We start from the raw sequence: 20,906 nt of genomic DNA, 5'->3' as shown, positions 1-20,906 counted from the left end.
TCTTTACTAAAAATATAAAAATTAGCCAGGTGTGGTGGTGCATGCCCATAATCCCAGCTACTCGGGAGGCTGAGGCAGGAGAATCGCTTGAACTCGGGAGGTGGAGGTTGTGGTGAGCTGGTGAGCTGAGATCGCACCACTGCACTCCTGAGCAACAGAGCGAGACTCTATCGCAAAAATAAATAAATAAATTAATTAATTAAATTAAATTAAAAAAAGATACAAGAGTCAAAAACACATGACTACAGCAAATCTCAAATCTCTGAGTAACATTGAGAAAATAATTTCCCCCACCAAGCTGAGAGGAATTTAACTCCTCGGCTCATATCAAAGATATCTACCCTTTCTATCATAAAGTATAAAATTAAGGCCTGGAAAATAAGATTGCACACTCAAAACAACAACTGCAATTATTTTATATAATGTGCTGTGATTCTTCTTCATATGTTGTTTAACCCAGAACCCACATCAATGCAGTAAAATGCACTCTGATATCCTCTCAGTAGGTTCATAACCAACATTTTTACCTTAAACTTCTCCCTTCCCCCCATATTTATTCCAGTGGCATAACTCTGTCCATTCTATCTTATGGCCCCTTAATCTGTCTCTACTACCAACCCCAGAAGGTTAGGGTCCAGTTACTATTACTTGGACTGCTGTTACTTGTCTCCAAACTTGCCAGCTATCTCCATACCACCCTCCTCCAAAATATTCTGCCCACAGCCTCCTTTACACATTTACACACCAAACTTTAGATCCTGCCATGTCCTCTACTTGAAATGCTCTTCTTATAGCTCCAGGGAGATGAAAAATTAAAAAAAAAGAAAAAGAAAAACAGCCAGGAGCAGTGGCTCACGCCTGTAATCCCAGCACTTTGGGGGGCTGATCACTTGAGCTCAGAAGTTTGAGACCATCCTGGGCAACATGAAGAAACCCTGTCTCTACCAAAAATACAAAAAAAAAAAAAAAACAAAAAAATTAGCCGGGAATGGTGGCGTGTGTCTGTGGTCCCAGCTACTAGAGAGGCTGAGGTGGGAGGATCACCTGAGCCTGGGAGGCAGAGGTTGCAGTGAGCCAAGATTACACCATTGCACCCCAACCTGGGTGACAGAGTAAGACCCCATTTCAAAATAAAATAAAAGCTCTTCTAACAATCCCATCATTCTCTAAGGCTTAAAGAGATGCTTGCTCCTCTTCCAAATCATCTTGCTTGATGATGACCCCAAGTAGAAGTAACCTCTGCTTTCTCTAATCAGTAATCAAACATTGGTTTGCTCCTCATACGGTCATTTCAAAAGCTTATTCTCTTGAAGTTATCTTTCTATCTGACTTTGCTCCCTTATATCAACTGGTATTCCCTGAGGACAAGACTAACCTCTTTTGTCACCTTTGTATTTCAAAGTGTTTACCTCAGTGATTTTTCTTTTTTTTGCTTTAGCAAAGAATTCCTTGATACCTCAGTGATATGGTTTGGCTGTGACCCCATTCAAATCTCATCTTGAATTGTAGCTCCTACAATTCCCACATGTTGTGGGAGGGACCCAGTGGGAGGTAACTGAGTCACGGGGTAGATCTTTCCCGAGCTGTTCTCGTGACAGTGCATGTCTCATGAGATCTGATGGTTTTATAAGGGGGAATTTCCCTGCACAAGCTCTCTCTTTGTCCACTGCCATCCACGTAAGATGTGACTTGCTCCTCCTTGCTGTCCACCATGATTGTGAAGCCTCCCCAGCCATGTGGAACTGTGAGTCCATTAAATCTTTCTTTTGTAAATTGCCCAGTCTTGTGTATGTCTTTATCAGCAACATGAAAACGGACTAATACACTCAGTGATTCTGACCAAGAAAATGTGATCAATAAACACTGCTGAAAATAGTAATGAGGAGGTTAGGTGGAAGACAGACTTTTAAAATAACACAAATAACCAATATTTCTTATGCTACTCTCACAAAAAAAAAATCTCAGTGCAACTGTATCCTATAAATCAGCAGTTGAAAATTCATAACCATATCTTACAATTTTAATTTATTCATTAAAAACATAGCAAAGGGAGAATATGTTATTTATTTTCCAATTCACTGAGCTGCCAGACACATGAAAACAGTATGCCTTCTTGGGTTCTCTCTGTGCAAGATGAAAATTACACGGTCTTTTCTCAAAGATAAGTTACTGAAATAGGTTTCTGAAGTTAACACTCATTTTCACAACTTCTTTGCAACTAAGTAAGGCAGGGTCTACAACCTGAAGTTTATAACTAGAAACTTAAGAAGCAAGTTACAGTAGAGCTGAGAAACTCAGCTTACAAGCAACGAAGATTCAGGAGGCAAATTCAAGAATCTTGGGTTTCCAGGTACCTGATAATAATGTTCCTCTCCTTTAGTCTTTAGAAGAAGAAGAAAAAAAAAATCAAGATTATCTATTTTAATTTAAGGTAAGAAACAGTAGGAAAAAAACTCTAACAAAATTAACTTCTTTCTGGGCTGGGCACAGTAGCTCACACCTATAATCCCAGCACTTTGGGAGGCTGAGGCAGGCAGATTACCCGAGGTCAGGTGTTTGAGACCAGCCTGGCCAACGTGGTGAAACCCCGTCTCTACTAAAAATACAGAAATTGGCCAAGCGCGGTGGCTCACGCCTGTAATCCCAGCACTTTGGGAGGCCGAGGCGGGCGGATCACAAGGTCAGGAGATCGAGACCATCCTGGCTAACACAGTGAAACCCCATCTCTACTAAAAATACAAAAAATTAGCCGGGCGAGATGGCGGGCGCCTGTAGTCCCAGCTACTCGGGAGGCTGAGGCAGGAGAATGGCGTGAACCCCGGGGGGCGGAGCCTGCAGTGAGCCTAAATCGCGCCACTGCACTCCAGCCTGGGCGACAGCGAGACTCTGTCTCAAAAAAAAAAAAAAATACAGACATTAGCTGGGCGTAGTGGTGGTGCCTGTAATTCCAGCTACTCAAGAGGCTGAGGCAGGGGAATCTCTTGAACCCAGGAGGTGGAGGCTGCAGTGAGCCGAGATGGCTCCACTGCACTCCAGCCTGGGTGATAAAAGCGAGACTCTGGGCCGGGCGCGGTGGCTCACGCTTGTAATCCCAGCACTTTGGGAGGCCGAGGCGGGCGGATCACGAGGTCAGGAGATCGAGACCATGGTGAAACCCCGTCTCTACTAAAAATACAAAAAATTAGCCGGGCGCGGTGGCGGGCGCCTGTAGTCCCAGATACTCGGAGAGGCTGAGGCAGGAGAATGGCGTGAACCCGGGAGGCGGAGCTTGCAGTGAGCCGAGATTGCGCCACTGCACTCCAGCCTGGGTGACAGAGCAAGACTCTGTCTCAAAAAAAAAAAAAAAAAAGCGAGACTCTGTCTCAAACAAAAAAAGAATTTAAAAAAATTAACTTTTTTCCTATATACACACGCACACAAAAAAGACTCACACCAATTTTTAAAGGATTTCTCCCAAGTTTCAGACTCTTAACTTCTGAGGTTCCTATCGAACTCCCCAGGGAGCATCATGCATGAGAAATTACAACACGGTTAGTAGCCAGCTGGAATTTGCAAAACATCCTACATTCTGATTTGTGATAACCCAGGCCCAGCATTAGATATCAGGAACTAGACCTATTATTAACCCTTCTTTACATGGTGAGGTCATTGCTGAGACATTTGAATCAGACCAGAGAACAGGAAATGAGAAAGAGAAGGAGTGCATAGCACGATAGCAAGGTCATCCTTGTCATTCTTAAGGTATCTTACCTCCCTCTGGTCATTATCTAAACGCAGGTGTTCTGTGTGCTGCTTCTGCCGATCTTTCCGCCTCCACTGGGCAGGGGCATTCCTTTTCGTCCACCTAACACAATCAGAACCAAAGCAGGCAATTAATAATGTCTCACTTAAAAAGCAATGTCAACTAACACGAGAGAACATGAACGACTAAGAGTCAATGCTGGACACAGGAAATGACCAAGAAGTCACCAGAGACAGCTCAGAGACCTCGAGGAAGAGCAGATTAAAGATGAGTGACTGGACATGAGAGAGATACCTCCTCATGGAACATGTCTCTCTTGAAACATCTACAAACACTTGACATAGATCTAAAACTATGTTCACTTAACTCTATCTGGGCTTTGATACAGTCATCTTCAAAAGTAACTAATGAGTAATTCTGCTAACTTAACTACTTTTCAGTTCAGGCTCTGATTATTTCAACTGCCATTTATTAAATACAATGCTAGCTTGCTGTTGAATGGGATCCAGGCATGAGATGATTTTAACCCATCTGCAGCTTTTTGCAAGTCCTAGACATATGGAGCTATCCCAATCTGCATAGTGGAGGCAGAACTGAAAGATATTCTGTCACATACTTTCTTGTTCAAACAAGCAAACAACCTAGATAGTCTGGGTCTTCTCCATACCTGCTTCAGAAAATTACAAGGTCTTCTGGGGTAACAGCTCTAGCCCAGATACAAGATGACCCTATTACAGCTAGGGAGTTGGATTAGTGAATCCCTGGGGTTGACTCACTTGTTGCTGGCTGGCCCAGTGGAAAGTACATCAGACTGCAGCTTTGGGAAGAAGCCCGGCTCATATTTCCCTTGTCCAATCTTCATGTCAAGTAAATGTGGGTGAAGTGCAGTATGGTCAATTTTTGCCAGACGCAGCTCAATTGCTTTCTCTGGATGAGAACACACACACACACACACAAATAAATCAAGTCAAACATTCTTTAAGAATCTAGCTACTCTTCCATTTCCAGCCAAGATAGAGTAAAAGGGACTGATTTTCCTGCCTAATAGGAAAAAAACCATGCAAAATATATAAAATGATAAACTTCAGAATACTGGACATCAGGCAATGAAGGACAGGACCCTGAGAAACAGGTAACAAATGAGGTAACCCCTAGAACTATCCCAGCTAACTGCTTAGAGAAAGCTTCCAGGCTGTGGCTCAGGGAGGGCAGTTCTAGGCAGACTGGTAGACTCCCTGAGTTAAGGAGACCAAGGTGGCTAGAGTTCATATGAATGGTACCAGAGAAGAGAGAGAATCCAGGGGATCTGCAGGGCATTCAGCAGGGTAATGGGTCAGTTCACGCAAGTAAAGAAACTACTCAAGGCTGGAGAAAGAATCACTGGAAAGGATTAGAAGAAACAATACAAAATGCTTACACAGGGCTGAGAATAATGCCTGTCCCCACCTGCCAGACTAGAAAACCTAATCACTCATGGGGCACTGAGTAAAGTACTCAGAGGGTCTTGCCTCAGTAGTGCAGAATTAATCACAGCCTAAAGGATGCTCTGGTCCTGCCAGAGGAAAACACAAAGAAATCAAATTATTTCTAAGTAACTTAACTACATCCCAGAACAAAGATTGAGAATATTTATAGGAATATAGAAGTGTCCAGGACTCATATAGTAAAATTCACAGTGTCTGGCATCTAATCAAAGATTACCAGGGCCTGGTAGCTTGCGCCTGTAATACCAGCACTTTGGGAGGCCAAAGTGAGGGTATCATTTAAGGCCAGGACTTCAAGACCAGCCTGGGCAACATAGTGAGACCTCGTCTCTTCAAAAAATAAAAAAAAAAAGAGCCAGACATGGTGGCATACACCTTTATTCCTAGCTATTCAGGAGGCCGAGGCCAGAAGATCACTTGAGCCCAGGAGTTTAAGGTTACGGTGAGCTATAATTACACTAACTCCAGCCTGGGCAACAAAGCAGAACCTCTTAAAAACAAACAAACAAATAACAACAACAACAAAAAAACTAGAAACATGGAACTCAAACTTCTGAAGATGAAAGCTGTAATATCTGAGATGAAAAATACATGGGCTGGGTTAAAAGCACACTCAACAATGCAGGAGAAAAAATGAGTGAGCTTGAAGCCATAGCAACAGAAATGATCCCAAAGAAGTCACAAAGAGAGAGAAAAAACTGTTGCCATTAAAAGAGTATCAGTGGTGCTGGGATAACTTTATGCAATCCCAGATATTATACGTATGTGTAACTGCAGTCCCTAAGATAGGGATAGGGAGAACAGAAAAATTACTAGAAGAAATACTGGCCAGAATTTTTACAAATTTGATGTAAACAAAAAATCCACAGATCTAAAAAGCACAATGCGCTGCAAGCACAAGAATCATGAAGGAAACTACACCAAAGCCACATCATAATCAAATTGCTCAAAATCAGTGATAAAAAGAAAATCTGCTAGAGAAAGTAGACATTTTGTATACAGAAAAGATCAAAATTAAGGATGACAGCAGATTTCTTATCAGAAAACAATGGAAGTGTAATATGGTTTGGCTCCATGTCCACACCCAAATCTCACCTTGAACTGTAATAATCCCCATGTGTTGTGGGAGGGACCCGGTGGGAGATAATTGAATCACAGGGGCGGTTTCCCTCATGCTGTTCTCACGATAGTGAGTGAGTTCTCATAGATAATGATGGTTTTATAAGCATCTAGCATTTGCCCTCCTGGCACTCATTCTTTCTCCTGCTGTGCTGTGAAGAGGTGCCTTCCACCATGCTTGTAAGTTTCTTGAGGCATTCCCAGCCATGCGGAACTGAGTCAATTAAACTTCTTTCCTTTATAAATTACCCAGTCTTGGGTATTTCTTCATAGCAGCATGAGAACAAACTAATTACAAAGTGAGAAGACAGAGGAGCGACATCTTTTTTTTATTTTATTTTTTTTGAGACAGGGTCTCATTCTGTCACCCAGGCAAGAGTGCAGTGGTGCAATCTTGGCTCACTACAACCTCCACCTTCCAGGTTCAAGCGATTCTTGTGCCTCAGCCTCTTGAGTAGCTTGGACTACAAGCACGTACTATCATGACTGGCTAATTTTTTTTTTTTTTTGTATGTTTAGTAGCAACAGGGTTTCACCATGTTGGCCAGGCTGGTCTCAAACTCCTGACCTCAAGTGTTCTGCCCACCTCAGACTCCCAAAGTGCTGGGATTACAGGCATGAGCCACCGCGCCTGGCCTGGAGCAACAACTTTAGAGTACAGAAAGAAAAAAACTATTAACCTATACTCAGGGAAAATACCTTTCAAAGACAAAAGAATTACAAAAGCTGAAAGAATTCATCACCAGCAGATCTACACTACAAGAAATGTTAAAGGAAGTCTTTCTGGCAGTAGGAAAATAATACCAGATGGAAGTATGGATCTACAGAAAAGAAAGAAGAGCACCAGAAATGCTAACTACACAGTTAATGTATTAGATTTTGTACTTATTATTCAAATCTCTTTAAAAGGTAATTGACTGTTTAAACAAAAATGAAACAAAAATGATCATGTAGTGTTAGGTTTACGATATACGTAAAAGTAAAATAAATGACAATAGCACGTAGGCTAGGAAGAGAGAAATGGAAATCGAGTTTTGTGAAGTTCTTTTTTGCTGTTGTTTAGAGACAGGGTCTCATCATGTGATCCAAGTTGGACTCAAACTCCTGGGCTCAGGCAACCCTCCCCCTTCAGCCTCCCAAGCAGCTGGGACTACGGGTGCACATGACTGTGCCTGGCAGTTCTGTACAGTTCTTATACTATGTGGAAAGTGATATTGTACCACCTAAAAGTAGACTGTGATAAGTTAAATGTGTACTATAAATCCTAAAGCAACTGCTAAAATAACACAAGTTATAGCTAGTAAACCAACAAAGTAGATAAAATGAAATCATAAAAAAAATTGAAAGGCCGGGCACGGTGGCTCACGCCTGTAATCCCAACGCTTTGGGAGGCCAAGGCGGGCGGATCACAAGGTCAGGAGATCGAGACCACGGTGAAACCCCGTCTCTACTAAAAATACAAAAAATTAGCTGGGCGCAGCGGCAGGCACCTATAGTCCCAGCTACTCGGGAGGCTGAGGCAAGAGAATGGCATGAACGGAAGGCGGAGGTTGCAGTGAGCCTAGATCCCGCCACTGCACTCCAGCCTGGGCAACAGAGCAAGACTCCGTCTCAAAAAAAAAAAAAAAAAGAAAAAAAATTGAAAATATTCAATTAGTACACAAGAGGGCAGAAAAAGAAGAAAAGGGAACAAAGAACAGATGGGACAAATAGAAAACAAACAGCAAAATGACAGGCTTAAACCCAGCAATATCAATAATCACATTAAATGTACATGGTCTAAAGACCTCAATTAAAAATCTGAAACTGTCAAATTCAATAAAAATGCAAAACCCAATTACATGCTGCCTACAATAAATACCCTTTAAATATAAAGACACAAATAGATTAAAAGTAAAATAATGAAAAAGATATGCCCTGTTAGCACTAGTCAAAAGAAAGCTGGAGTAGTTATTAATAACAGACAAAATAGATTTCACAGTAAAGAATATTACTCTGAATAAAGAAGGTTTTTTTTTTTTTTTTTAGAAAAAAAATTAAAAATTAGCCAGGCATGGCGGCACACATCTATTGTCCTAGCTACTTGGGAAGCTAAGACGAGAGGATCCCTTCAGCCCACTAGTTCAAAGTTACAGAAAACCATGGCCACACCACTGCACTCTAGCCTGAGCAACAGAGCGAGACCCCATCACCATTAAAACAACAAAAAAAGAAAAAATCAATATAATTCACCATATTAACAAACTAAAGCTAAAAACCATATACCTCGGTAGATACAGAAAAAGCATTTGACAAAATTCAACATCCACCTCAGATAAAAACTCTGAACAAACTAGTAAGATCCTTAACTGCTAAAGGTTATCTATGAAAAACTTATAGGAATAAGATGCCCACTCTCACCACTTCTATTTGACTTCGTACTAGAGGTTCTAGCCAGTGTAACACAGAAAAAAAAAAAAAATAAGAGGAAGAAAAAGAAAAGGAAAAGAAATAAAAGGCATCCAAGGGTGGTGGAAAGGAAAAGTAAAACTATCATTATTCACAGGTTATGTGACTGTCTATGTGGAAAATCTGATGGATGTACAAAAAAGCTATTAAAAGTTAGTTTAGTATGGTTGCAGGACACAATTTAAACATACAAAATACTATTATAGTTCTATATACTAGCAATGAACAATCAGAAATTAAAATTAAGAAAGCAATACAATAGCACCAAATTTATATAACACAAAACAATTTAAAATAACACCAAAAAATATGAACTACTTAGGGAAAAATCTGATAAGACATATAAAACCTGTACCCTGAAAAGCACATAATGCTATTGAGAAAAATTAAAGATGACCTAAATAAATGGAAAGATATGCCATGTTAATGGATCAAAAGACTTGGTACTGTTAGGATGTCAAATATCAATCAAAATCTTAGAAGGTTTCTTTGCAGAAGTTGGCAAGTTGACTCTAAATATGTATGGAAATACAAAGAACCCAGAATAGCCAAAACAACTTTGAAAAGAAGAACAAAGTTAGAAGATTAACACTACTTGATTTCAAGATTTATATTAAGCTACAGTAATCATTTAATGTAAGCTACAGTAATCAAGACAGTGTGATATTGGTATAAATGTAGACCAACAGATCAATGAAACAGAACAGAGAATCCGAAGCAGACAAACACATATACAGACTAATAACATTTTGACAAAAGCAAAAAGGCAATTCATTAGAGAAAGGATGGTCTTTTCAATAGATGAATATCTATATGAAAAAAAATGGACCCATAACTTATACTACTTACAAAATTAACTTGAAATGGATCAGAGACCTGAACGTAAAACCTAAAACTCTAAAACTTCTACAGTGAAATACAGGAGAAAATCTCTATGTGACCTTGGTAGGGCAAAAATGTCTTAGATACAATAAAAGCATAATCCAACTGATAAATTGGGCCTCATCAAAATAAAAGATTCTGTTCTCAAAAACACACTGTTAAGAGAAATTAGGCACACACAAATCAAAATCACGTCTCCCTTACATTTTCTAGTCTTCTCTCTTTACCTTTCACTCCTGTTCCAGGACCCTCATTAAGATGACAGTCCTTTTGGCAAAGGCTTGAGGACAAGTTCTCCATGCAATTAGACTACTTTAACTCAGTTAGAACATAGGTTCCTGAACTAGAAAATGTAAGACTTTGAACTAGAAAATGCAAGACTTTGTCTAAACTGTCAGCAGTTATATCTTCAAAGCCTAGAAACAAGCCTGGCATATTTATTCATTTGGCAAATATTTCTTGAAGACTTGCCATACGTTCGGCATCTGGTAGGTAGTTATAAAATGCAGCAAATGAATGACCAAAATATACAAAAATGTGTTAACAAGGACACTGAACATCCTGCAGGAAGTGAACACACTACTTAATCTAGTACTTCAAGCTAAAACCATTCTCTAGCTAAACTGATGTAGAGGAGTCCTCTAAACAAAAGGACATGTTCAATCATTTGTGTAGATTATAACATCCCTACGTGCTGGGCACAATGCCAGAAGAATGGGGGTAAGAAAATGAGTAAATACAATCTCTGTCCTTAAGTTGTTCCCTAATAATGATAGCTAGAAAAAGTAGAGATTATTGATTAAAAGCATGCACAAAACACCACAGGAACACAGAGGAAGATCAACTGACTCAGTCTGGGGGCATCAGAGAAGGCTTCATAGAGAAGGAAACATATCTGCTAGGTTTGTGTGGCAAATACCATCAACTGCTTACTCATAATTCATTCATCCCTTCTTTCTTGCTTATAGACCTTCATACTGTTCAGGGTAACATTATACCCAGTTCAATGTTTACTTTCACAGCTTCCCATGCACTTGAGGGTGATCATATAATATGATTTTGGCCTATGAGACAATGAAAGTTGTTAGAAATTTCTGGGAAAGCTTTTGCTTTCTGATAAAAGTGGGAAAAATAGGCTGGGCACAGTGGCTCACGCCTATAATCCTAGCACTTTGGAATGCAGAGGTGGGAGGACTGCTTGAGCCCAAGAGTTTGAGGCCAGCCTGGGCAACATGGTGAGACTCTGTCTCTACAAAATATAAAAAATTAGCCGGGTATGGTGGTATGCGCCTGTAGTCCTAGCTACATGGGAGGCTGAGGTGAGAGAATTGCTTGAGCCTAGGAAGTCAAGGCTGTGGTGAGCCATAATCGCACCACTACCCTCTAGCCTAGGCAACCAAGTGAGACCCTGTCTCAAAAAATAATAATAATAAAATAAAATAAAATAAAGAAAAAAAAAGGTGGAATGGCAAATATAGCTGGCATCAACCTTCCCCTCTTCTTGCCTCAAATGTGAATATGAAAAGCTTCTGGGGCTGGGGCTGGGTGTGGTGGTTCATGTGAGTAATGCCAACACTTTGGGAGGCCAAGACAGGAGGATTACTTGAACGCAAAAATTCAAGACCAGATGGAGCATAGCAAAACCCTGTCTCTACAAAAAAAAATTTTTTTTTAATTAGCCAGGCGTGGGAGCACATGCCTGTAGTCCTAGTTGCTTGGGAGGCTGAGGCAAGAGAAACACTTGAGCCCAAGAGTTCAAAGTTGCAGTGAGCTATGTTCACACCACTGCATTTTAGCCTGGGTGACAGAGAGAGACTCTGTCACACACGCAGAAAAAAGGGCAGAAAAGAAAGAGCTTCTGTAACCATGAGGCTTTCATTGACATCCTTTAAAAAAAAAAAAAAATGAGGCAACAGTATGACCATAAAAGCCAACAACAAGGATTCACTGAATAAAAAGACAGAATCTCAGTTCTTGATTACATCGTTGAGCAGCTGAGCCAACACCAGCAACCACCAATTGTGTACTTCTTGCTAATATAAGAAAAATAACCCCCTATTTGTTTAACCCACTGCTGATTAGGGTCTCTACTACATACAATGAGATCCATTCCTAACTAACAGTGTTAAAGGATGAGAAGAAGATAACCAGGCAAAAAAAGAAGAAAAAAAAAAACAACGAAGAAGACTGCAGGCAATGGGAACCACATACACAAAGGCAGAAATATAAAGAGGCTGGCATATTTAGGAAAAGGGACATGTTAATGACATAATCCAAGAGGCTAGAATGTACAGTTCCAAGGAGGCCTTACCTGCTTCATCCACAGTGGTACACTTCTGGTACATGGATGTACGGAGAGTAGGTGTCCGGACATTCAACAGCCTGATCTTGTCAACTCGGGAATCAAATACCCGGAGCACAGGGTCTTTATCATCATCATCATGACACATTATTTTGTTGTCAATAAAAGATGCAAACATCTGAGTCTCTAGGAATCTTGAGAGGAAGGGCAGGTAGGGCTCAGGCTGATCTGACAGAAAAGATGCCTGGTGGGACCAAAAAGAAGCAGTAATTGACAAGGAAAAGGGTAATGTCAATGTGCCCAAGGGATCCAGTAGGTTAATTATTCTCTGAAGCTGCCTAGGTCTTTAAGAAAACCAAGCTGCAAAATCTCTACATTTAAAAAAAAAAAACAAAAACCACTCATGTAAGTTCAGATATCTTGAAACTTTGACACTGGAACAAACTCACTTGGGTAACCTATTGAGTCAACCAATCTTCCCAGAATCCTGATGTTCACTCTACATGTATATCTTTGCCTTAAGAGATCCCTTTGGCTGAAGGTAAATCATCTGATAATAATAATCAACACATCTATTCATAAGCAACAAGACCTATTTTATCAACATCAAATGGACCAACATCAAATGGACCATAAACTTGTTTCCAGCATATAATAATCTTCCATTACTTCTTCGAGTAATTTTCCATTATTTCTTCAAGACATAACTGGCAAGTTCTCATTTCTCACCACCTCCCAAGCAGGATTACACTCACTTTATCAAAGTTTTGCATTTGCTCCCTGTTGGTAAACCAGGATTCCTTATCCTGGCTGGGTTGGATGACAAACACCTCATAATCTGCAAACATCTGAGTGAAACGATTTGCAAAAACTTCCCGGATCTGAATGTTTAGCTGGTAAATCCTGAGTTCTTCTTCATCACACTGAACTTTGAGATCCTTATTGCTGCTGGGGTCTTCACGTACTTCCAACTACAAAAAAAGAAAAAGCAGTTGAGAACACATACACTTTTTCCTTTTAACCCAAGGAATGCAATTTCTGATGTTTTTATCTGATTTTTTTTTACAGTGCTCATTTACTTAGCAGCAAATGATGAGAACAAAAGAGGAAAAACTGGAAAAAATAAATAAATAAAAGGAAAGGGACTCAGACACGGAGGAGAGAAAAGTCAAATAGTTTCACTTAAAGATATCCAACAACTCAATGAAAGTGGAGATAAGATCTTTATGGGCAGAGAGAGATTCTGCCATGAAAGAAAAGGTGCTAATTATCTCAAAGGTCAGGGAGAAAGGAAGGAATGTGGGAGGTCAATTTAACAAAGCAACAAGGTTAAATTCTGGCTCTCTTGATTTTTTGTTTTCCCTCATATCACTTTCCTTCTTTCTGCAAAAAAAACCTTTCTTTTTTTTTTTTTTTTTTTTTTTTGAGACAGAGTTTCACTCTTGTTGCCCAGGCTGGAGTGCAATGGCACCACCTCGGCTCACCGCCTCCCAGGTTCAAGTGATTCTCCTACCTCACCCTCCCCAGTAGCTGGGATTACAGGCATGCGCCACCATGCCCGGCTGATTTTGTATTTTTAGTAGAGATGGGGTTTCACCATGTTGGTCAGACTGGTCTCGAACTCCTAACCTCAGGTGATCCTCCCACCTCAGCCTCCCAAAGTGCTGGGATTACAGGCGTGAGCCACCGCATCCAGCCCAAAAAACCTTTTTAATCTCACCAAATATTTCTGTTCCTCTTTAACTGCCCATGATTTTTGAAAAATATCTACTCTACTAAGCAAAAAAAAATCTGCTCCACTAAAGCAGAAAAAATGAAATATTTCACTAAAAAACAGCCCAACAAGATTATTACATTGGCCCATTGGTTTATAAGTAACTTATGAAAGTAATTTAACAGTGAGAATTCAAGAGGACTAGATTCTAGACTCAGCTCAGCTACGTATTAGGCATTTAATCCTAGGCAGAACACTTAGGCTCTCTAAACCTTGGTTTCTTTGGCTATAAAACCTGTTCTATCTGCCTTAGGTTGCTGTGAAACTCAAAGGGCAATGGATCTAAAAGAGATCTGGGCCTGGCATGGTGGCTCACACTTATAATCCCACCACTTTGGCAGGCCAAGGCTGGAGGACTGCTTGAGCCCAGAAGTTTGAGACTAGCTGAGCAACATAGTGAGACCCTGTCTCTACAAAAAAAAAAAAATTAACTGGGTGTGGTGGCATGCACGTGTGGTCCCAGCTACTTGAGAGGCTGAGGCAGGAGGATCACCTGAGCCCAGGAGATTGAGGCTACAGTGAGCCGTGACCACGCCACCACACTCCAGCCTGAGTGACAGAGTAAGAACCTGTCTCAAAAAAAAAAGAGGTCTGAACACTAAGATTACTATCATGCTCTCTCCAATCACTGTGCTGTAGTGTTCACATAGAATGATAGCAGACTCTCCCTGATGTTCAAAGGGGAAGCTACCCAGATTTAGATTAAAGTAACATTTACTAGAATAACATCCGCCAGATGGAATTCAGAGTCCCCCATACAGAACATTCTTTCACTGCTCACAAATATGAGTTGTCCAGAACTGGGTGCTTTCTCGTCCCATACCTTACTTCACCAGGACAGCACCCTAGCACAGATTACACGTGTCACAGACTCATATACACATCTTACCTTTTCCAGGCTCACCCCAGTCCTCTTGACCAAGGCTTGCAGCCGGGCAATAGTTTCATTCTCCTTAAGAAGCTCATAGGAATGCAAAGGGGAGCCAGCAATGTTCCCATTTCTCTTGTCTGAGACAAGCTCAGAGGCCCGAAGCCTCTTCAGCTTGGAGGCACTCTCACTGCAATGAAGATTCCCTTCAGGGGGAATTCCAAATGCCATGAGAATCTCAGAGACTTCCTGGACAAACTCCAATTTGTTGGGAAACTGTGGCAAGTCCTCTGGCAACTCAATGAAGTGGTTGTCAATGTCCACAAAGCAGAGGTTAGCCTGGAAGTCAAAACAGGATGAGGAGTATGAATAACTCCAGAGCATTACGGGAAGAAGTTTTAGAAAGGTTAGTGAACAAGAGGGCAAAAACAAAACACCTGAAATGGCTATATTTGAGATATGGTATAAGGAAGATAGGGCTCAGAAATAAGACAGACTTGAGTTCCAATTTTACCCTGCCACATTCTCGTTGTGTGACCTTAGGAAAGTTACTTAACCTTTCTGATTCTATTTCCTTAGCTGTAAAATGGAGATAAAGAGATAAACAATTTATGTTAGAGTGGTGAAGATTTTATTATATCACAGATGTTTAGCATCAAACACAGTCTCATACATGGTAAACACTCATTAAATGTTTGGTAAAGGCCAGGCGCAGTGGCTCACATCTGCAATGCCAACACTCTGGGAGGCTGAGATGGGCGGATCACTTGAACCCAGACTGTTGTCCAGACTGGTCTGGGCAACATGGAGAAACTTAGTCTCTACAAAAAAATGCAAAAATTAGCCAGGGATGGTGGCATGCACCTACAGTCTCAGTTACTTGAGAGGCTGAGGTAGGAGGGATCGCCTGAGCCCAAGAAGCTGAGGCTGCAGTGAGCCATGATCACACCATTGCACTCCAGCCTGGGCAACAGAATGAGACTCTGTCTCAAAAAATAAAAAATAAATGCCGGGTGAATTTGTGAATTCTATACTCAGTGAAAAGAACCCTAGGAGTGAGTTCAAAAAGTCTAGGTTCCAGATTTGACTCTTTTATGATCTCCCTCTATGACCCTGGATATACCATTCTCTCTTTCTGAGCCTCAGTCTTAATTTGTAAGGTTTAGTGGCTGATCTTTGTTCTTTCTGTGCTTCCTTCTGGATTTAAAATTGCTTCTGAGAGAATGTAAAGAGATAGTGCTCATACACTGCTGATGAGGTAGATAATCAGGATTAACAAACAATTTAGGGGCCAGGAGCAGTGGTTCATGCCTGTAATCCCAGCACTTTGGGAGGCTGAGGCAGATCACCTGAGGTCAGAGGTTTGAGACCAGACTGGCCAACATGGTGAAACCCCATCTCTGCTAAAAGTACAAAAAGCAACCAGGTGTAGTGATGGGCACTTGTAATCCCAGCTACTCAGGAGGCTGAGGCAGAACAATTGCTTGAACCCGGGAGGCAGAGGTTGCAGTAAGCTGAGATTGTGCCACTGCACTCCAGCCTGGGCAACAGAGTGAGACTCCTTCTCAAAAAACAAACTAACAAAAAAACCCCACAGTAATGCGGCAGTATCTAGCTATCCCTATTTTACAGATAAAAACTGACACAGAGAGGTTAAGTAACATGCCAAGTCACACAGCTATTAACTAGTACAGCTGTGACTTGAACTCAGCTACCCTGACTTTAGTCATGTGCTTAAGCTCTTAACCATCTACTCTTCTCCTCTTTAGCGGTCTTGTACATTTAATTTAAATACTTTGTAGTTTAACAATGGTATACTATTCCACCATAAAAATGAATGAAATCCTGTCATTCATGGCAATATGGATGAGCCTGGAGGATATCATGTTAAGTGAAATAAGCTAGGCACAGAAAGATAAATACCACATGTTCTCACTTGTATGTGGGAGCTAAATATGTTGATCTCACTGAAGTAGAGAATAGAAGAGTGGTTACCAGAGACTGGGAAGGGTGGCAAAGAGGAGGAATAGAAAGAGACTGATTATCCAATACAAAATTATAGCTAGATAGGAGGAATGCAGTCTTCTATAGCACTGTAGGGTGACTACATTTAACAAAAATTTGTTGTATTTTTTCAAGTAGCTAGAAGAGAGGATTTTGAATGTTACCAATACAAATAAATTTAAAAGGCTTGAGATGATGGATAGCTAATTACCATTTGATCATTACATACACCCCCATTTGATCATTACATACATGTACTGAAATATACATACCCTGTAAATATGTATAATTGTGTGTCAATAAAAATGTGTGTGTACATATATATTTAAATACTTTGTTATTCTTGTCCCTGTTGAAATGTTCTTGCAGGTATAAATTACAAAAGCCTTTCATTTTTGTATATTTATCTTATACTCATGAATCTGTTCTAGCCAAGACAACATTGCCTTCGTTGCAGTACATTATTAAATGCTTAAGGGTGCTTCTGTTCCATTCATGTAACAGAGATAATAATATTACCAATGTCATAGATTTGAGGATTATATGACAATAAATGTCAAGGATTTAGCACAGGGCCAGGCACATAGTACATAATAAATGTTAATCAACATTGTTATAATCATCATGGAATATACAGTCTGAATGGACATATATACAATATTAATGGATAGAAAAAAATCCATGAGAAAATGCTAATAATCCCAAATTTACTTGTTAATTGAATGTAATTATTTCCAAAATCTCAGCAAGATTTTTTTCTGAAGGGTGTTGTCTCCTAACTAATTCTGAATTTTGTCTGGAAGAATAAAAGAAAAAAATAGCCAAGACCATTGAAGGGAGACTTGCCTTATTAGATTCTAAAATAGACAAAAACAATAATCCACTAGAAAAGGTCTTGAATAGACCTGAATATAGCCTGAATATTTGTCCCCGCTCAAATCTCATATTGAATTATGATCTCCAGTGCTGGAGGTGGAGCCGGGTGAGAGGTGTTTTGGTCCTGGGCTGGATCCCTCATGGCTTGGTGCTATCTTTGTGACAGTGAGTTCTCAAAAGATCTGATAATTCAAAAGTGTGTGGCACCTCCCAACCACTCTCTCTCTCATGCTCCTGCTCTGGCCATGTGACATCCCTGCTCCCCATTCACCTTCAACTATGATTGTAAGCTTCCTGAGGCCTCCCCAGAAGCCAAGCAGATGCCAGCACCATGCTTTCTATAAAGTCTGCATCACAATAAGCTAATTAAACCTCTTTTCTTTAAAAATTATCCAGTCTTGCTACTGTAGTCCCAGCTACTTGGGAGGCTGAGACAGGGGAATCGCTTGAACCTGGGAGGCGGAGGTTGCAGTGAGCCGAGACTGCGCCACTGCACTCCAGCCTGGCGACAGAGAGAGACCTCATCTCAAAAAAATACATATATATATATATATATATATATATATATATATCTCCAGTCTCAGGTATTTCTTTATAGCAATACAAGAATGGCATATATATATATATATATGTATCTCCAGTCTCAGGTATTTCTTTATAGCAATACAAGAACGGCCTAATGCAAGACCCATGCATTGTAGGTGAATTTTTCAACAAATGTTTTGGGGACAAATGCTGTCCATTTAAAAAGGTTAACATAGGCCGGGCGCGGTGGCTCACGCCTGTAATCCCAGCGCTTTGGGAGACCAAGGCAGGTGGATCACCTGAGGTCAGGAGATCAAGACCAGCCTGACCAACATGGAGAAACCCTATCTCTACTAAAAATACAAAATTAGCCGGGCGTGTTGGCACATGCCTGTGATCCCAGCTACTCGGGAGGCTGAGGTAGGAGAATCACTTGAACCCAGGAGGCGAAGGTTGCAGTGAGCCAAGTTGGCGTCATTACACTCCAGCCTGGAAACGAGAGCGAAACTCCATCTCTAAATAAATAAATTAATTAAATAAATAAATAAATAGGTTAACATAATACTATACTCAAAAATAAAATTTGAGGCTGGGCACAGCGGCTCATGCCTGCAATCCCAGCACTTTGGGAGGCTGAGGTGGGCGGATCGCTTGAGGCCAGGAGTTCAAGCCCCAGCCTGGTCAACATGCCAAAACCCCGTCTCTACTAAAAACACAAAAATTAGCCAGGCATGATAGCGCACACCTGTAATCTCAGCTACATGGGAGGCTGAGGCACGAGAATCATTTGAACCCAGGAGGCAGAGGTTGCAGTGAGCTGAGATCATGCTACTGTACTCCAGCCTGGGTGACAGACCAAGACTCTGTTTCAAATAAATAAAAATTGAGAGATGTTGAAAATTTAAATCTTTTTAAAAGCCACTTTTATGTTTTTAAAATAGTCCTATGGGCCGAGCATGGTAGCTCACACCTGTAATTTCAGCATTTTGGGAGCCTGAGGTAGGAGAACGGCTTGAGTCCAGGAGCTCAAGACCAGCCTATGCAACATAGCGAGACCTCGTCTCTACTAAAAATTTTAAAAGTAGCTGAGTATGGTGGCACACGCTTGTAATTCTAGCTAATAAATTCAGCCTTGGAAGGCTGAAGAGGACTGCTTAAGCCCAGGAGTTCAAGGTTGCAATGAGCTATAATTGTGCCACTGCACTCCAGTCTGGGCAATAAAGTGAGACCCTGTCTCAAAAAAAAAGCAAACAGGAAAAAATCTTTTAGAGGTACATACTGAATATATCTGGATGGCAAAATAATGCTGTATAGGATTTGCTTTAAAATAATCCACTAGGTGGAGTGGAGAGGAGGATATATACAGAAGAGTAGCCATGAGTTGATGATAGTTGAATAATAATGGATGTGGCCCAGTGTGCTGGCTCACGCCTGTAATGCCAGCAGTTTGGGAGGCCGAGGCAGGCAGATCACTAGAGGTCAGGAGTTCGAGACCAGCCTGGACAACATGGCGAAACCCTGTCTCTACTAAAAATACAAAACTTGGCCAGGTGTGTTGGCATGCACCTGCGGTCCCAGCTACTCAGGAGGCTGAGGCAGGGGAATCACTTGAACCTGGGAGGTGGAGGTTTCAGTGAGCTGAGATCATGCCACTGCACTCCAGCCTGGGTGACACAGCAAGACTCTGTCTCAAAAAAAAAAAAAAAAAAAAAGATGCTAATCTCTTTACCCTTATATCCATCTGATATTTTCCATAAAAAAAGTAAAAAAATAAAATCAACCCCCAAAAGTATTAAAAGAAAATATATGCCAAGCATGGTGGCTCACACCTATAATCCCAGCACTTCGGGAGGCAAAGGTAGGCAGATCACTTGAGATCAGGAGTTTGAGACCAGCCTGTCCCAGCTACTCGGGAGGCTAAGGCAGGAAAATTCCTTGATTCTCCTGCCTCCTGAGAGGCAGAGGTTATAATGAGCTGACATCGGACCACTGCACTCCAGCCTGGGCGACAGAGCAAGACTCTCTCAAAATAAATAAATAAAATTAAAATATAAAAGATGACTATACTATCTTAGGGTGGAGTTAAGCTTTCTAAACTTTACACAAGGCTAGAACCATAAAGATAAATACTGCCATAAAAAAAAAGTTAAAAGATATTCTAGGTATGTTGGTTTGCACCTGTAATACCAGAGTTTTGGGAAGCTGAGTTGGGAGGATCACTTGAGTTTGAGACCAACCTGGGGAAGACAGCAAGACCCCATTTCTTAAAAAAAAAATTAAAAGATAAAACAATCTAGGAAACAATAATTTTTACACATAACATGTAAAAAGTTCATAACCAAAGAAATCATTAAGACAATTAGTCCAACTTAAAAATGAAAATAGGATATGAAAGGCAAACAGAAGATTAACTTCAAATATATGAGATGATGTTCAATTTCAATTGAACCAGGAAATGCAAACAAAATATTTTTCACCTTATTAGACTGGCAAAAATTTTAAAGATTTATAATGTCCAGTGCTGATTTACTAGGAAACAAAAATTCCATATGTTGTTATTGGGAATATAAACTGGTAATTTTCTGGGGAGAAACTTAGGTAGTTTTTTTTCCAGCCCAACCCAAGAATCAGAATATTGCCAGTACTTTTACCTAACTATGTGCTCCACCCCAATCTGATCCCCCAACCTACATATTCCTTTTTTTTTTTTTTTTTTTGAGATGGAGTCTTACTGAGGTGTCCAGGCTGGAGTGCAATGGCTCACTGCAACCTCTGATTCCCAGATTCAAGCAATTTTCCTGCCCCAGCCTCCTGAGTGGCTGGGCCTACAGGTGCACACCACCACGCCTACCTAATTTTTGTATTTTTAGTAGAGACGGGGT

The 20,906-nt window shown here is 40.7% G+C and overlaps 1 protein-coding gene across 4 annotated transcripts in view; it reads right to left on the bottom strand.

The window, feature by feature from the left end:
- The window catches only part of DENND5A (DENN domain containing 5A), a 76,436-nt gene that overhangs the window by 28,693 nt on the left and 26,837 nt on the right, over positions 1-20,906 (bottom strand). For all 4 annotated transcript variants that reach the window (XM_058446199.1, XM_032166649.3, XM_032166651.2 and 1 more), the window contains exons 5-9: positions 14,641-14,958; positions 12,733-12,948; positions 11,987-12,221; positions 4,519-4,669; positions 3,751-3,844 (exon numbers count right to left, since the gene is read on the bottom strand). In XM_058446199.1, the coding sequence (XP_058302182.1) occupies positions 3,751-3,844; positions 4,519-4,669; positions 11,987-12,221; positions 12,733-12,948; positions 14,641-14,958 (1,014 nt within the window). The remainder of the gene's footprint in view (positions 1-3,750; positions 3,845-4,518; positions 4,670-11,986; positions 12,222-12,732; positions 12,949-14,640; positions 14,959-20,906) is intronic.

The sequence above is a fragment of the Hylobates moloch genome, unplaced genomic scaffold (assembly GCF_009828535.3).
Source record: "Hylobates moloch isolate HMO894 unplaced genomic scaffold, HMol_V3 SCAFFOLD_11, whole genome shotgun sequence".
Classification (NCBI taxonomy): domain Eukaryota; kingdom Metazoa; phylum Chordata; class Mammalia; order Primates; family Hylobatidae; genus Hylobates; species Hylobates moloch.
The sequence above is the reverse complement of the archived record's forward strand: the minus strand, read 5'-3'. Positions and strand labels throughout refer to the sequence as shown.